The sequence below is a fragment of the Anoplophora glabripennis genome, unplaced genomic scaffold (genome assembly GCF_000390285.2).
Source record: "Anoplophora glabripennis isolate ALB-LARVAE unplaced genomic scaffold, Agla_2.0 scaffold1543, whole genome shotgun sequence".
In the NCBI taxonomy this organism is placed as follows: Eukaryota; Metazoa; Arthropoda; class Insecta; order Coleoptera; family Cerambycidae; genus Anoplophora; species Anoplophora glabripennis.
Window position 1 is genome coordinate 34,775 of NW_019417618.1, and position 15,695 is coordinate 50,469.

General features: G+C 29.7%; 2 protein-coding genes across 2 annotated transcripts in view; one reads left to right on the forward strand and one right to left on the reverse strand.

Moving 5' to 3' along the window:
• Window positions 1-248: 248 nt before the first annotated feature.
• LOC108916198 (cGMP-dependent protein kinase, isozyme 2 forms cD4/T1/T3A/T3B) lies at window positions 249-10,046 on the forward strand (the record flags this gene model as incomplete). Its single annotated transcript, XM_018722405.2, is given in 7 exon segments — window positions 249-468; window positions 2,948-3,184; window positions 3,309-3,455; window positions 4,319-4,653; window positions 6,008-6,310; window positions 6,416-6,587; window positions 9,881-10,046. Coding segments are annotated over 7 exon segments (1,580 nt in total), but the record flags the coding sequence as incomplete, so codon positions are not given.
• A 1,450-nt stretch (window positions 10,047-11,496) lies between these two features.
• LOC108916197 (EF-hand domain-containing protein D2 homolog) overlaps window positions 11,497-15,695 on the reverse strand; it is a gene marked incomplete at its 5' end in the record, with an annotated part of 6,733 nt that continues 2,534 nt past the window's right edge. Inside the window, one exon of the mRNA XM_018722404.1 lies at window positions 11,497-11,953. Coding sequence (XP_018577920.1) covers window positions 11,822-11,953 — 132 coding nt within the window. The remainder of the gene's footprint in view (window positions 11,954-15,695) is intronic.

Here is a 15,695-nt window from a genome sequence, read left to right on the forward strand (position 1 = left end):
AACTGGCCCACAGTGTATGTATCCTGTCAGCTTTTATTTTTGTTAATTAACGTCCACCGGTTCAGTTTTTGTCCGGTCAATAACTTATAGAATTCATTGACCAAAGAACACCTACATATTCGCTCCATGGATTTTTGTGTATACTTCATATATGATTCACTCAACAAGTTGCTACTAGTGCTACTGTATTTGAACTTGATAAATTTATTGCCTTTCTACTTTTTCATGGTATGTTATCTTTGTTGCAGAGGGTTGCGTGGAAGTTTCCCGAGAAAATAAGTTCCTAAGCACACTTACCCCAGGAAAGGTTTTGGGAGAATTGGCTATTTTATATAACTGTCAGAGGACCGCTACTATAAAAGCTGCTACAGACTGTAAATTATGGGCGATAGAACGGCAATGCTTCCAGACTATTATGATGAGAACTGGCCTCATCAGGCAGGCAGAGTACACGGACTTCTTGAAAAGGTAAGAGTCAATATTATTTTATTATTAACGGTAGAATGAATTTGTTGTGCAGGGTGATACAGGAAAATGTTACCTGTATTATTTTCAGAGATGCTGATTTCTCACAAACATTAAATTAAATTTTGATTTCAGAGAGCGCACATAACGAGTATATTTAACAAGTTCATCCTGTTTTCATTAACATCACTTCAAGGCATTTTTTCTCTCTTATCGCCTATACTTTAGTTTTTTAAATGTGAATCAATAGATGATAAAGAAAAGTTCATTAAAGTTCCGCTAATATAAAATCCAATTTAAAACTTCTGAAACTGTTGTTACTTAGTACTTACTTCGTCGTTATGAAAGTAATTTAGATTGAAATTTTTCCATGAACCACCTGATATATATTTTTCGTAGTTTCTTCCCATGTCAGCAGCGGCTAGTAAAAATTGAAGTTGTCATATTTTTATAAAGAAACATGAAACTATACCGTGTTTTAGGTAGGTAATCATTTCGAGCCCACTAAAAAAAATTTCTTGAAAAAATTTTGAGTGAAATTTGAAAATAATTAAAAATAGGAGAATCCTCCTTGGAATCTTCAAAAGGCTTGCACATATATGTGCAAAATATTTTTTATATTGTTTTTTTTTTCAACAAAATTAAATTTTCTTAGTAATATTTAATTTTTAATTTAATAGTAACATACTATTTATTCAAATTTTGAAAATATTAAAAAAAATATATTTTCATATACTATCAGTTAATTACGAAATAAAGTATTTTGTAAAAATATATGTATCTGTTTTTGAGATCCAAAGAAGGGTCCCTCAATTTTTCATTTCTCATTTCACAAATGACCACCACTTTTTGACCAGCCACTGTTAAAGTTCTCTTGGATGGTGTATAAGATAAGTACAAAATTGCTTGGTTTGCTTTATTAAAATGAAGTAAACAGTTTATACATACATACAGGGCTGGAAAATGCACATGGTCCATCTGCCTTTACATGAGAGCGACAAAGTAAAGTAAAGAAATCCATGCGATAGACAAGGATGGCTATAGTGAAGACGTTTCATAATCTAATTTCCCCGTTTCGGGTTAGAAGTGGGAGTGACAATTCAGATTATAAAACGTCTTCAATGTAACCATCCTTATCTATCGCACGGATTTCTATGACTTACTTTATCGCTCTCACGTAACGGCCGATGTACCATGGAGACTTTCCGAACCTGTATATTCATAAAAACAATGATGTAGCAAATCACTTTTTATTAGAAGATATGACAAAGTGTTCTTAGGAAAAGTTATTTAAACTTAGTTTATGGCCATATAAGTATCAATTTTGTAACAGGTTGGACAAAATAAATAATTTTCATTTTTTTTATTAAAAATATTTTTAATTTTGTTACTATTATGCGTCTTTTCGTATAGAGCCTTCATAAATGATTACAGTAATTTCGTTTTTTTTGTTTTGTTTAATAAAAGCAAAATACAATAACTCAAGGGTAGACCCAAGGGTTTGTCATTGTTCATTATAAACGAATCATTAACATTGATGACGCTATTGTAGGGGTTTTTAGTTAACAATACCAATCGTACAATGTTAGTTGCCTAACCTCAGAAGTTATAAGACTTCTAATTATTTATAAAGGCTCTATGTAAAGTGATTACATTGTTTTTTATGGGGATATTACAGTACTAAAATATCTTGAGCAATGTCCATGTTAAGCTGTCGTTATTATTGATACGGATGTCTCGTAAAAAAAGTGTTAGTGGCTCCAAAAATTCTACAAACTGACATATAAAACTGGCGAATACGATATCATCAACTTGTATAAGTTTCTAAAATCTGATACTGGATGATACCTGCTTCATATAAATATATACTTTAATACTAAATTCCAGCACTTATTTTAGTAATGATTCCAATTGTAACTTGTAAAAGAAACTAAAATTCAGAACTAAATTTCAATACTTGATATGTAATTTAGAAGTAAATTTCTATACCTACTGGTTTGAGTTCATATTTTTTTTCAAGCTGTGTCAAATTTAATTTTTACCATAGAGTAGCTGTTTTCCGCAATATCAGCAGTTAGCAATTCTTGTCTGTGGGGTTAGATATTTTTTGTATACCTAGATTTTTGCTATCAAAGAACATTGTTTGACTTCACTTGATGGGATTTTTTTAGTAACAAATTTTTCAAATAAATACTTTTATAACAGTAAAAATGCGAGAGATAATAATAAATTAATGATTTCTAAAAGTATATATGAGGACTTATTCAAAACATATTAAATATGTTTTATATGCCAGTAATAGGCATTTATGTTTTATTTTCCAAGCATTTTAACATTTTTCTTAAATGTTTTATTCATTAACAACAGTTGTCTCCTATATTATTCCCAGAAATAATCATAAAAATACTTACCATTCCTACTTTATAGTTTCAGTAATTCGATGCATTTTCAAAAATATGTATTTGTATTTTCTCATTTTCAGTGTCCCAATATTCAAAAATCTTCCCGAAGATACTCTCATCAAAATTTCCGATGTTTTGGAAGAAACATATTATGCTCACGGAGACTATATTATCAGGCAAGGCGCTCGAGGTGATACCTTCTTCATTATAAGCAAGGGTAGAGTGAAGGTCACCATGAAAATGCCAAATTCAAATGAAGAAAAATATATTAGAACCTTAACCAAAGGAGACTTCTTTGGAGAAAAAGCTCTACAAGGGTATGTAAAAATTATATATTCTAAGAATTTTAGCCATCTTTTGAAATTCAACATATTTTATAATAGAAACTAAGACATTATTGTCTGTTTACAAAATAAAATCATTTTTTTTTTCTTTTTTTAGTGATGATCTAAGAACTGCCAACATTATTGTAGATGATCCTGAAGGAGTTTCAACTTTAGTGATAGATAGAGAGACGTTCAATCAACTTATTTCTAATTTAGATGAAATTAGAACTAAGTACAAGGATGAACAGACTGATAGAAGAAGGTATGCTTTATTTTTACATTTACAGTTTTTTCTACAGAAAAATCTCACCTCAGCTCTTATAACCTCTTTTTCATTATATTATTATTTTAAAAAATGTAAATATATATCATTGAAATATTTAGATAAATGAAGAATGTTTTATATGTGAAAAACAATTGGATATAGTTATAGAATGGGAACCGTTGAAAATACGGTGTAGCTACTTACGTGGCATGAGCAAAAAAATATTAGTTCTGACAAAAAAGTTAGGCGCAAATAGGCACAAATTTTGAAAAAAAAAGCTGCTATCACTAATTAACCAGGTAACATAGACTAACAAATTTTTACTTATAAATATTTTCTGTGGTTTTGCGTTTGGTTCTATGTTCTATAACATCGACCAATTGATGAGAGTCGGTGAACTTTTGAATGCCAATTTAATAGTATATTTTCCGTGATATATATTAAGTACATTATATACAATTTAATTTAGAATTATTCTTATTCTGGCATGCTTGGATTATTGAGTAAGTAAATTGTTATAAAATTATTTGTATTTTAGAAATTACATTAAAATTAGGTTTTTATTCTTCTTTTTAAATAAAGATTTGTAAACCTTAAAATTTCTTAATTTCATTGCAATTTGTTTTCAGTGTTTTTTATAATTACTTATTTTTGTCATTTACGTTGAAAAGTTGAGTCTTTTAAATAAATCTCTTTTTACAACCAGATATATCAAAAATTTGTTCCGAAATATTACATATTCTTGTTATATTAATTATAGTAACTACAAAAAAAAAATAAAAAAAATTGGTAAAAAATTACTTTCTTATTAGCTTTTCATTATATTATAATAAATATATATTTTTTTTATAATTGTGTAGGTTGAACGAAGAATTCGAGCATGTAAAACTTTCTGATCTCAAACTGCTGACTACCCTTGGTGTTGGAGGTTTCGGTCGAGTTGAACTTGTACAGATACACGGAAGACCCTCCAAGTCTTTTGCTCTTAAACAGATGAAGAAAGCTCAAATAGTGGAGACTAGGCAGCAACAACACATCATGTCCGAAAAGGAAATAATGGGTGAAGCAAACTGTGATTTTATTGTAAAACTATATAAAACGTTTAAGGATGCTAAATACTTGTATATGTTGATGGAAAGTTGTCTAGGAGGTGAACTGTGGACTGTTCTGAGGGACAAAGGCCACTTCGATGATGGTAAGTGAATTTGGATACTTATATAAGAATAAAACAAAAAGATACTTATGTCAGATACCCTTCGCAAACGAAGGTGCAAATGGTACAAAGGTGGTACAAATACCACCTACAAATGTCACTACATTTTCCTGTACAGCAAGCACTGTACACATATAATCTGATTATATTGCAATATCCTTGAAGACTAAAACTTAGAATTTTTGCAGTTTCATCTCAGTTTGAATAAATGCATATGTACCTAGTTAGTTGCACGCGCTAATGCGCTAATGCGCCGTTTCATTACCTCCACAAATATCGCATGAGTAGTGCATATGAGAAGTGACTTCAGAGGCATATCATTGAGAATTAAGATAAAAAAATAGAATTCATTAGCTGATGTATTGCCACATATCTTTTTCTGTGTTCATTCTAAGCTGCAAAATTTGTATTTGAAAGGATACAATTTTGTTAACAGTTGTAGTTGTAGTTGTTGCCTGTAGTCAGTAGTTGTACTCTTTTAAAGTCATTGGCATATATTCAAAAGGGGAATAAATTCTTATTTCTACAGAAATTATTTTTTTGGAAATTGCTACAGCTAACTCACAGGTTCATCAGTTATTTCCATAGTTTAGCACCCATGTCCATGTCCTGTATAGATTTTAGTATAATTATATATTTGCAGTTATATACTTACATACAATACATACAGGCACATTGTTCACAAAAAGAAAACAGTTAAAAGTAAGAGTTCAGAAAAATTGTTTAAACATTTGTTCACTAATAATTTTGCACAATAAAAAACAGACGTTTCCATAATAAAAACTAAAGTAGGCTGATGAGTGAACTAGCACTTTTTCTGTTTACTACAACAAAAACAAGATAAAAAAGCATAAGACACGCCAATTTACAGCCACAGCTATTCATTTATTTTTATGTAGTATGTAATTCGTGAACGATTCCAGACGTTCTCGATAAGTTTTAACAGTTTTGATTATTAATTTTAAGCGCCGTTTTGCAGTTTTAATGCTTTTAATTACTGAAAATGCTTATTAACGCATTGTGCCTACCATTAAATACTACTAACTTAGGATTAAAAAGATCTAATGTAACATTCAAATATTAACAAGCCTAGACAGTCTACTTAAGTTGCCAATTCAAATTATGTGCACAAAAACACTGCTGTTTGTGTGGTATCGAGTTGCATTTTGAAATCATTACATCATTTATATTATTATTAGTTGTTGATGTTTTGATATTGTTACATAAGTAACTTATTATAAGTTTTACCCTGTAAACGAATTCATGTTAGGCAATAAAGATATTATTATTATTGTTGTAACCTTGCAGATTTTTTTCTATGGTATTCTTTTTACAGGTACTACAAGATTCTATACCGCATGTGTTGTTGAGGCCTTTGACTATCTTCACTCGAGAAACATAATATACAGAGACTTGAAACCTGAAAACCTTCTTCTAGATAATCAAGGCTATGTTAAACTTGTTGATTTTGGCTTTGCAAAAAAATTACAATCTGGGCGTAAAACTTGGACGTTTTGTGGTACACCTGAATATGTAGCTCCAGAAGTTATTTTAAATAAGGGTCATGATATTAGTGCCGACTATTGGTCTCTTGGAGTTCTGATGTTTGAATTGTTGACAGGGACTCCACCATTCACAGGTAAGAACTGAGTTAAAATGTAACATTCCTATGGTATCTAAATTTACAAATCTTTTTATTGAACTTTTTTAACGTTTGAGTTTCTACTTTGTTTTTCTGTTATAGGTTCAGACCCAATGAAGACTTATAATATTATTTTGAAAGGTATTGATGCTATTGACTTCCCAAGGACAATAACAAGAAATGCAACTGCCTTAATTAAAAAATTATGCAGAGACAATCCAGCAGAAAGATTGGGATACCAAAAAGGAGGTATTAGCGAAATCCAAAAGCATAAGTAAGTACTAACTGTAATAGCCACCTTTTATTTTATTCACCTTCAATGAGTGACATATACAATAATTGGGTTTTAGATTGTCTCGACATTTTTCAAATATAAAGAATTTTGAAAGTGTCGTTTAATTACGATTATTTCTTTGATATCATTTTTTATTTTTGTTTATTTTTTCTTTAGTTTTTTTTTTGTTGTATGAAGAATACGTATTTACAGGGTACAGAGTATTTATTTAAGAAAAGGGTTATGGAAGGTTCTTAAGCAGGTCAAATTGTAAATATTACTGTCTTCAATTTACTGTAAGATGCATAGTAAAAAAAAATATTGAACTTTATCAAGTTCAAAATTTCATAGAAATGTGTTTTTTAGAGAATTTCAAAAATGGTAATCATTTTGTATTGATTTTGTACTGAGTAAATATGATCTAAACTTTCTTTCCATCACACATATCTGTTTCTATTTTGGAATAAAATTAATGAAAACTTAAATTGACTTGAAAGCAAAATACTCAACATACTAAAGATTGACACATAAATAAAAATTATTTCCAAGTTTTTGAAATCACAAATATTTGTAAATTGTAAATATTCCCCAAAGAAATTTCTTGCAATAACTTTAGCACGTGGCATTTGGTAAGAGAATTTCATACCAAAACTACAAATAAAATAAAAAAAATCAAGCCTATAACATTTGAAGTCAATTCATTGGAATTAAAATTGTAAAAAAAACATACCACTCATGATTTGGTCACAACCTCATGGTTTGTCGTATACATGCTTTTATTAAAAAATTATAAAAAAAAAGTTAAATTGATGGGTTATGTTGCAAAAGTCATTCCATAAGCTGTCCCTAGCTTACACATAAGAAATGCGTGCTACGAGTGGTATATCATAAGAAATATAAACGATGTAATAAGTAATGTTGGCTACAAAATTGAAGTGTGTAGTTTTCCTTTTTATTGAAGTTAAACTAACTAAATGTTTGTAATTTCTTTTGATCTATTTCATTCAATTTTGTCTCCTAATATTTAATTATAAACATTATATTCTAACATCAAGACATGTACCGGGTGTCCCCTTTTTAAAAATACACGTGAATATCTCTTAAGGGCTTAATGAAAAAAATTTTCAAATAAAAGTTGTAGGGTTTTGAGGGGGACATCTAATGGTGACCTTGACCTTGACCTTCAAGGTCATTTCAAGGTCAAGTAGATTTTTTCAAATGGAAACATATTTTTAACACCAGAAATGAAAAGAGCAGAAAATTTTACATCCGACGATGACCTTCAAGGTCATTTTAGTTTCTGTTGCAAAATTCTACTTTTGAGACTAGAAATGAGAAGAGCGGGCCATTTCACGTTTATCTATAACATTGACCTTGACCGTCACGGTCATTTCAAAGTCAAGTTAATTTTTCAAATAGAAACCGGTATCTTTCAGACCAAAATAGAAATTGCGGAGAATTTTGCTTCCGGATATAACCTTGATCATGACCTTAAGTTTCAAGTCATTAGAAGGTCATTCTAGTATTTTGCAGGCAAAACTTTAATCTTGTTCATATTTTTCTTTTTGATATGTGGGGCTCGCCATAATTTTCCAGAATACCCATTAACCCTTTGCGACATGCATTTTTTTATTCAAATGTTTTTCAAATCCGATACGGCGGATCCAATATGTCGAATGCTCGGCTCGACCTTGAGTTTTAACGGAGGTTGAAGCATTTTTAAAGTGTTAATCCATATGAATATTAAAAATGTTTACCCAAAAATTGGTCGGTCATATTGGATTTGAATATTTTCAAATTCCGACTTCATATTCGCGATCAGCGTCCTCGAAAACCGCCGAGTACACTATTCGGCATGACGGAAATGAATTTTGCAACAAAAAACTAAAATGACCTTCAAATGCCCTTGAAGGTCATGGTCAAGGTCATAGTCGGATGTAATTCTGCTCTTTTCATTTCTGGTGTAAAAAATGTTTCCATTTGAAAAAATCTACTTGACCTTGAGGGTCATTCATGGTCAAGGTCACCATTAGATGTCCCCCTCAAAACCCTACAACTTTTATTTGAAAAATTATTTCGTTAAGCCCTTAACTTCAGAGATATTCACGTGTATTTTTTAAAATGGGACACCCGGTATAGTCTTTCCAGTCAGTTGAACATGTACAAAAACGCCTAGCAATAAAATTTAATTATGTAGTTTCATAGGCATCCCTAAAAAAATTTTCTGCTAAAGGTAAAAAATATAATAATTTGTATATAATGTGTAGAAAATTTCTATTACATGTTCATTTGACCAACAACATATTTCAATTATTTATGTCCTCAAACAATTTTATTATATTAATGGCAAATTTCGTTTTGTTCCGTTTCAAAAGGTCTCCAAAATGACATGTAATAATATTAACGAACAAAATATCCGTATTATTTCTCCCTTTCACAATTGTAATATGAATGATTAATGAATGATGAATAATAATAATAATAAATTAAAATTATCATTTAAGATGAGAGATCAAGACTAACTATTGAGTAACGATTATACATAGGCGGGATTTCGCCCAAATCATTGAGGGGGGCAAACATTTCACGAAAAATTTGACCCCAATAAATTTTATCCGGTTTTAGTTTTTTGTTAAAAAAATTCAGTTATGTTTTAAATTGTTTAAATACACACCAAAACAATATGCTTACGCATGGTGGCTTAAACACATAAACATCATTCTTTTGAACGATAAACTTTTAAAGGCTTGTCCATACAAAGCAGCGTCTATGCAAAATAAGTAAAGTGCTTGTTTTCTGGTACACTTACAACTTTCTAAGTACATACAGGCTCTGAAAATTTATTGTCCCAAAGAACGATGTTTACGATCATGGACTCAGATTGAGGGACCCCGAAAACATGTAGTAGACATAGTCGAACCTCCAGACCCGAAAAACATTTTTTTTTTGTGTGGCTGTGTACTGAAATAACTTACAAATTATTTTCTTTTCATTTGAAAATTGAAATTCCTTTATTTCTAAATAAATTTGCACTTCATGTGTTTGACTTCTAACTTTTTCCAACTGAAAATGAAGAGGATTAATTATTTTTCAAATTGTCAATGCTAGAAAAAGTTTAGGTTACTAACATGCTCTGTTGAAACTCAAAATTAGTATATATTTTTTTTAATTCTCTTACTAAATATCTTACCTTATCCAATCTCCCATTAAGCTATGTTTATTCTTAATTAAGTATACCTGCATTATATGTCACTAATCTTATATCTGTTATCTACAAATAATAAATATTTCAGATGGTTTGATGGTTTCAACTGGGAAGGCCTTGTAAATAGAACTCTAACCCCACCAATCCTGCCCAAAGTGCAGCACGTCACGGACACATCAAACTTTGATGATTATCCGCCCGATACAGACGGATTACCGCCCGATGACCTAACAGGGTGGGATTCTCACTTTTAGGAATATATTTTCAATTTAGGATATTTAATTTTTAAAGTGAACCTTTTTTTTAAATGAATCATGAATTTGTAGGATCTTGCTGACCACAAAAGTGCCTTATTTGTATAGTGTTGTTAACAAATATGTTATAGATCTATTTATATAAATAATTTTATAACTAAGCATTATTTAAAAAATATATTTATCTAATAATTTTTATATAATGCAGTTTTGGATAATTCTATTTGTGTTATATTTTTTATATGAAACCTTTTAGATATTTGTAAATTAAATTTTAACTGTAATAAAGTGCCAATAATTTTAATAATATTTTAGACTAAGTTCTGATGAAGTGAAATTTTAAATAGAGTTTTTCTTGCATAAAACATGACATAGTTGCAGAGACAATTTTTGGCAAGATAATCATAAAAATTCACTGTACATGTTTGTAAAGTATGTGTTTGTGCCATTTTGAATGATTTTATGGAAGTGATTTACTGTTCTGTCTTCTCTTACTTTTTAAATTTCTGATTGTAAATATCTAATAAAGTTACCCCACTGCTTCGTGTATATTCGGTAAATTAATAATAGCAATAACATTTTTTATCAAATATAAATTGTAATTGCGATATTGTAAACTAAATAAATATATTGTTATACATATTATCACCAGTATTTATTATTTCCTTGCAAGATGTTTTGACCATACAGGGCGATTCACAACTCATCCAAAAAAATTTAGGAATAGATGTGGCATGAGAAAGTATACTGTAAAAAAAATTTTTGGAAAATTCTTAGTTCCCGGGAAAAAATTATTGAAGTAGTATTTTCAACCAATACATAGCTGGGGCAACTGTAGTGTCTAGTGTCATTGGTAATACGCGTGGAGAGCCACGTGGGATCAGTGACTCCGAATACTGAAATCCAATTTTAGTCATTACCATAGTGTTTACAATAGTTTTTTTAGTAGTTAGTGTATAGCAACTCGGAGTTGATGGATATCGTTTTAGTTTATGGTGAAACAAGAAAACATTTGTATTATGGTGAAGAATTTGTGTTATGGTGAAACAAGACATTTGTGTTCGTTCATAGAAACTGAATAAGACGGACCCAAATGTGTATACACGTCCGTGGACAAAATTTTGAACAGTTGTAACGTATGTCAAATTATTTTATTATTTAAAACCACACATTTATTTTAGTAATTAATAATAAATAACAATAGCGGCAAAAGCAGTTGAATTTGTCGATATAAAATAGGTGCTATAAAATTCTATTTATTCCTTGCAATATTTTTCCAAGTTTTTGTCCATTTTTATAAGGTCGGGTTTTACTGTGGACCAGTTTCCAGTGCCGTGCAGAAGGGTATTTTTAAATCATTTTCGAACTGCCCTTTTTGATTTTTTTTTTTTTGATAAGTTCTGAATCACCCTGTATATTTCTGCTGAGAAATCTATAGAAAACACAAAAAAATAATATAAAACTTTATTGTACAAGAAAACTTATCACAATCAAATACTACAAATATAAGCTTATAATTATTACTTAAAATTTATATTACTTAACTACAAACATACTTAGACTTATTTACAACAGAAACGTGGATAAATTAATAAAAACCATTAAAGTGTATAAGCGTTTATAAAAAAAATTACTTTCAGCTCAACTTTTTTAATTTGTCATATAAATAGATAAAATATTGAAAGGTGATTGTTATAAATACAGTCTACTTGTGTCAGGTATAATTAGAAAAGAGTTAGAATTGTAAGATGTCAGTTACGATAAAAAAAAAGATATTACTTAAAAATAGCAGCTTTCTGCAAGAAATCTTGTCTCCTCATTGCTCTCTCTTCTTCCATGCGCTTACGTTCCTCTTGTTCCTGGCGAATTTCATCTTCAAATTTGCTCTTTTTAGATAATTCTACGATCTAAAAAAAATATCCTTATTCAATACTACATCAAATAGTTTACAAGAGTGAAATAGTTATTATATTAATAACTTCTGGGGTAGAAAAAATTACATTAATATACAAGGAATTTTGTGAAAAAAGTACCACAGATTCAGGGGCTGATAAAATATTACAAAATATTTTAAAATATTTGTTCCTGGGGTGGTAGAGTATCAGAGATAATTTTTTTAAATCAAATTTTGACTGTTTCTAAAACAATTTAATAATGCAAAATTGGTAAGTTTTTTGCGGTGCGGTGTTTTTATCAGTGTTATTACTTTTTAACCATCTGCTAAAAGTCACCTTTGACAGTGACGTAATTTTTTGAGGTTACGGTTTTTACAGTGTACGTCAGTCATATAGTGCGACATAAAACTTCATTTAACAAAAGGTACTGTAGTTGAAATCCCCAAAAATGCTCTGTTTTTTGAGAAAAAAGCTGATAACATCAAAGTCAACCAGCTTCTCATTATACAGAGTGATTCACAAACGGTGACCAAAAATGAAACCCTCGTATTCTTTGATGAATTTTCAGGGAGTCATACAAAGTTTTTATCTAGGACGCTTTGTTAAAAAGATACATGGTGTTAAACTTACAAAAATATTTTTAATTTTTTTAATAATTTAAAAACTAGTCAGTGAAATAATTTGAAATGGGCATATGTATTTATGTAGACATTGTCCAAAATCTGAGGCCTTGTCTTAAAATTTAAATGCTCCAGTGGTGGAGAGGTGTTTTCAGTTCGTTTTTTAAGTTTTACTCAAAAGTCAGGCTTTTTTTGAAAAACATAAGAGAATAGTAATTTGTAGAAAATTAAAAGACGAATCCGAAAATATCATGATTGTAACAGTAAATCAGTGACGTACTATTTTATTTAGAAAAATATGCCACCGATACCCTATATTTCCTCTACTGGAGCATCTAAATGTTAGAAAAAGGCCTCTGATTTTGAACAATATTTACATAAATACGTGCCGAATTTCAAATTATTAGTTTCTAAATTATTTAAAAAAATTTTTTTTAATATTTTCTAAAGTATGAAAGACTTCCCTTAAAATGCACCACGGGGTTTCATTTTTGGTACCGTTTGTGAATCACCCTGTATAACGTATCCAAAAACATACTATATTTCAATGGTAGATTCTTTGGATGAAAAAAAAAAACAATCTAGGACAACAAGTTAGTTTAGTAAAATTTTACTTCCTTAAAAAGTTGTCTGTATTAGTTATAATAAAATCAAACGATTTTTTTGGCTGATAAGTTCTTAAGAAAGCTACCGCTGTAGCATACATCTGATAAGTCACAGCTTATTCTATTCCAGAGTTCCAGACAAATTGTATATTAAAGAATAGGAGGTTAAGTTGGGGATAGTCAATTGCGTTTATCTCAAGAACATTATTATTTTCAGCGACAAGAATACTATTTTTGATGTCAAATGAAATTGTAATTATGATGGATGATGGCACATTCACATTCTGTAAAGAACCTAACCTCAAAATTGGAAGTCGCAAAATGGCTAATACTTGATTTACAAAATCATGGTTGACGCTTTATCTCAAAAACAAAAGACCAAACTCCATGGTTCAACGGAAAAAATCACCATACTTTTTGATGTCTCCTGAATTTATAGTACCTTTACCAAAAGACCCTGTGGAAACCAGTGATTAACCTACAGATATAATTAGAAATATTAGTTTTTATATTTCTCTCAAATTTAATTTTTTTACTAGTTATACCTATTTAAATTTTAATTTGATGCACTCCATTTCTCAAAATTTCCAATACTAACCTTAAGAATAAATATTTTGCGAAAAATAAAAAACGCTTAAGTGTTTTTTAGTGAATGAAACAATTTTGCAAATATAGGCGCAACCCTTTGAGGGATGGCACCCCTATTTCAATTCTTTATTTTGCAAATTTCTTTAGAGTTTTCATCACTGAAGATCTTTATGTGAGCCTACAAATCATCACCTAAGGTCCCATGTTTCAGAGGCGGATTGGCTATGCGGGAACTTGGGAGGTTTCCCGCGGTCATTTTGGGCCGGTCCGCGCTGTGGACGGATGAAATTGAAATGAAAAAAAATTGAAAAAAATATGAAAAAAAAATTGAAAAACAAAAATTGGAAAAAATTTTGAGCAAAACATTTGGAAAGAAATGAAAAAAAAGTATATATTACACGCCTAGGGCAGTACAATAAGAAATGTCGACTTCACCTTGGCCGACAATTACATGTGATCTGAGGCTTAAAAGCTCCAGGTTTTAACAAACTGTGTGGGAAATGGGTCATACATGAACCAGAAATAAGTCCTCAAAAACTAAGAGATGAATTAACAAGTTTAGCACACCAGTGGAAAAAACTTGTACAAACTCCATTGGACGAGTATGAAACACGTCAATGTGATGAAAGTGAATGTGAAGAAATAGACTAGGCGGTATCTGTTTTGGTTTGGGTGAATCGTATATCCACAGAGATTTTTGGCTGTTTGGCTTTCAAATATCACTAGAAATGAAATTTTTTCTATGCGCATAAAAAAAAACGTTGGCTTAACTTTTGGCGGCACAATATGTTAAAAAAATTCGAAAAATGTCATATTTTTCTTCCTATTTAATTATGTATCTTTTCAAGAGTTGATTTTAGGCGAAAATGGAAGAGGAAAGAAATGTTTGTAATTAATTTTTTTTACAAAACAGAACTAGTTACAAATCGAATGAATCATGATTATGGTAAAAATCGAAAAAATCGCAAAAATGGGGTTAAAAAACAATGCTTTTTTGGGAATTTTTTTGGGGTATTTAAATTGGGTCAAGAAAACTTCATGTTATGTAGAATTATCACACCAAATTTCATCAAAATCGGTTCGATAGATTTTGCATAATAATTTTGCAATCCAGATTTTGAAAAAAAAATTGCAAATTTTCAAAATTTTGCACAGCAAAAACTAAGGCCCTTAGATACTTGAAAATTAAATCACATATGAAGGGCTCTCCAGCTTTCAAACTTTTTTGAAAAATTCGAATCTGTCAATTAGGAGAGTTATGGCGCTTGTTTAGATATTGGTCGAATTTTTGTACTTATAAGCATTTAGAATAACTGTGAATATTCTACCAAATCAAATTTTTTAAAGCAGGTTTTAAAAGTTCTTGGAAAGACGCTTTTTTAAAAAAAAAAACAGATCGATTGGTCAATTAGTTACGTAGTTATAGCCGATCAAAGTTAACCGTCATTTACACTAAATATACTAGGATATCCGGGCTAATTTTTTAAAAAATATCTTTAGTATTCCGAGTACTTACCAGGTCTAAGATTACAATACTTTTCTTCATTGGCAACCTACTTTAAAACGTGTTTAAAGTTATTTATGCAAGCGAGAAATTCAAGAAAATTGTACGGGTGGTTTCAAATACCTACAGTCCGATAGTTATTTATCTTTAAACTTCCTTTGTCAACTTTATTTTTCTATTGCATCAAAGGTAAGTTCATAAACTTATATACGGTTTATCAAAGATCAAAAACAAATTTATTTAAATATTCTGAAATTGTTTAAACAATTATTTTCAAAATATGACGAAAATTAGTAATATAATGAGTTAATTTCTCATTTGCTTATATTTTAAACAATAAATAATATTTGAATTATACTTTAATCACAAAAGAAATTATGATTAAATTAATTAATTAATTAATTAATTAATTAATTAATTAATTAATTAATTACACA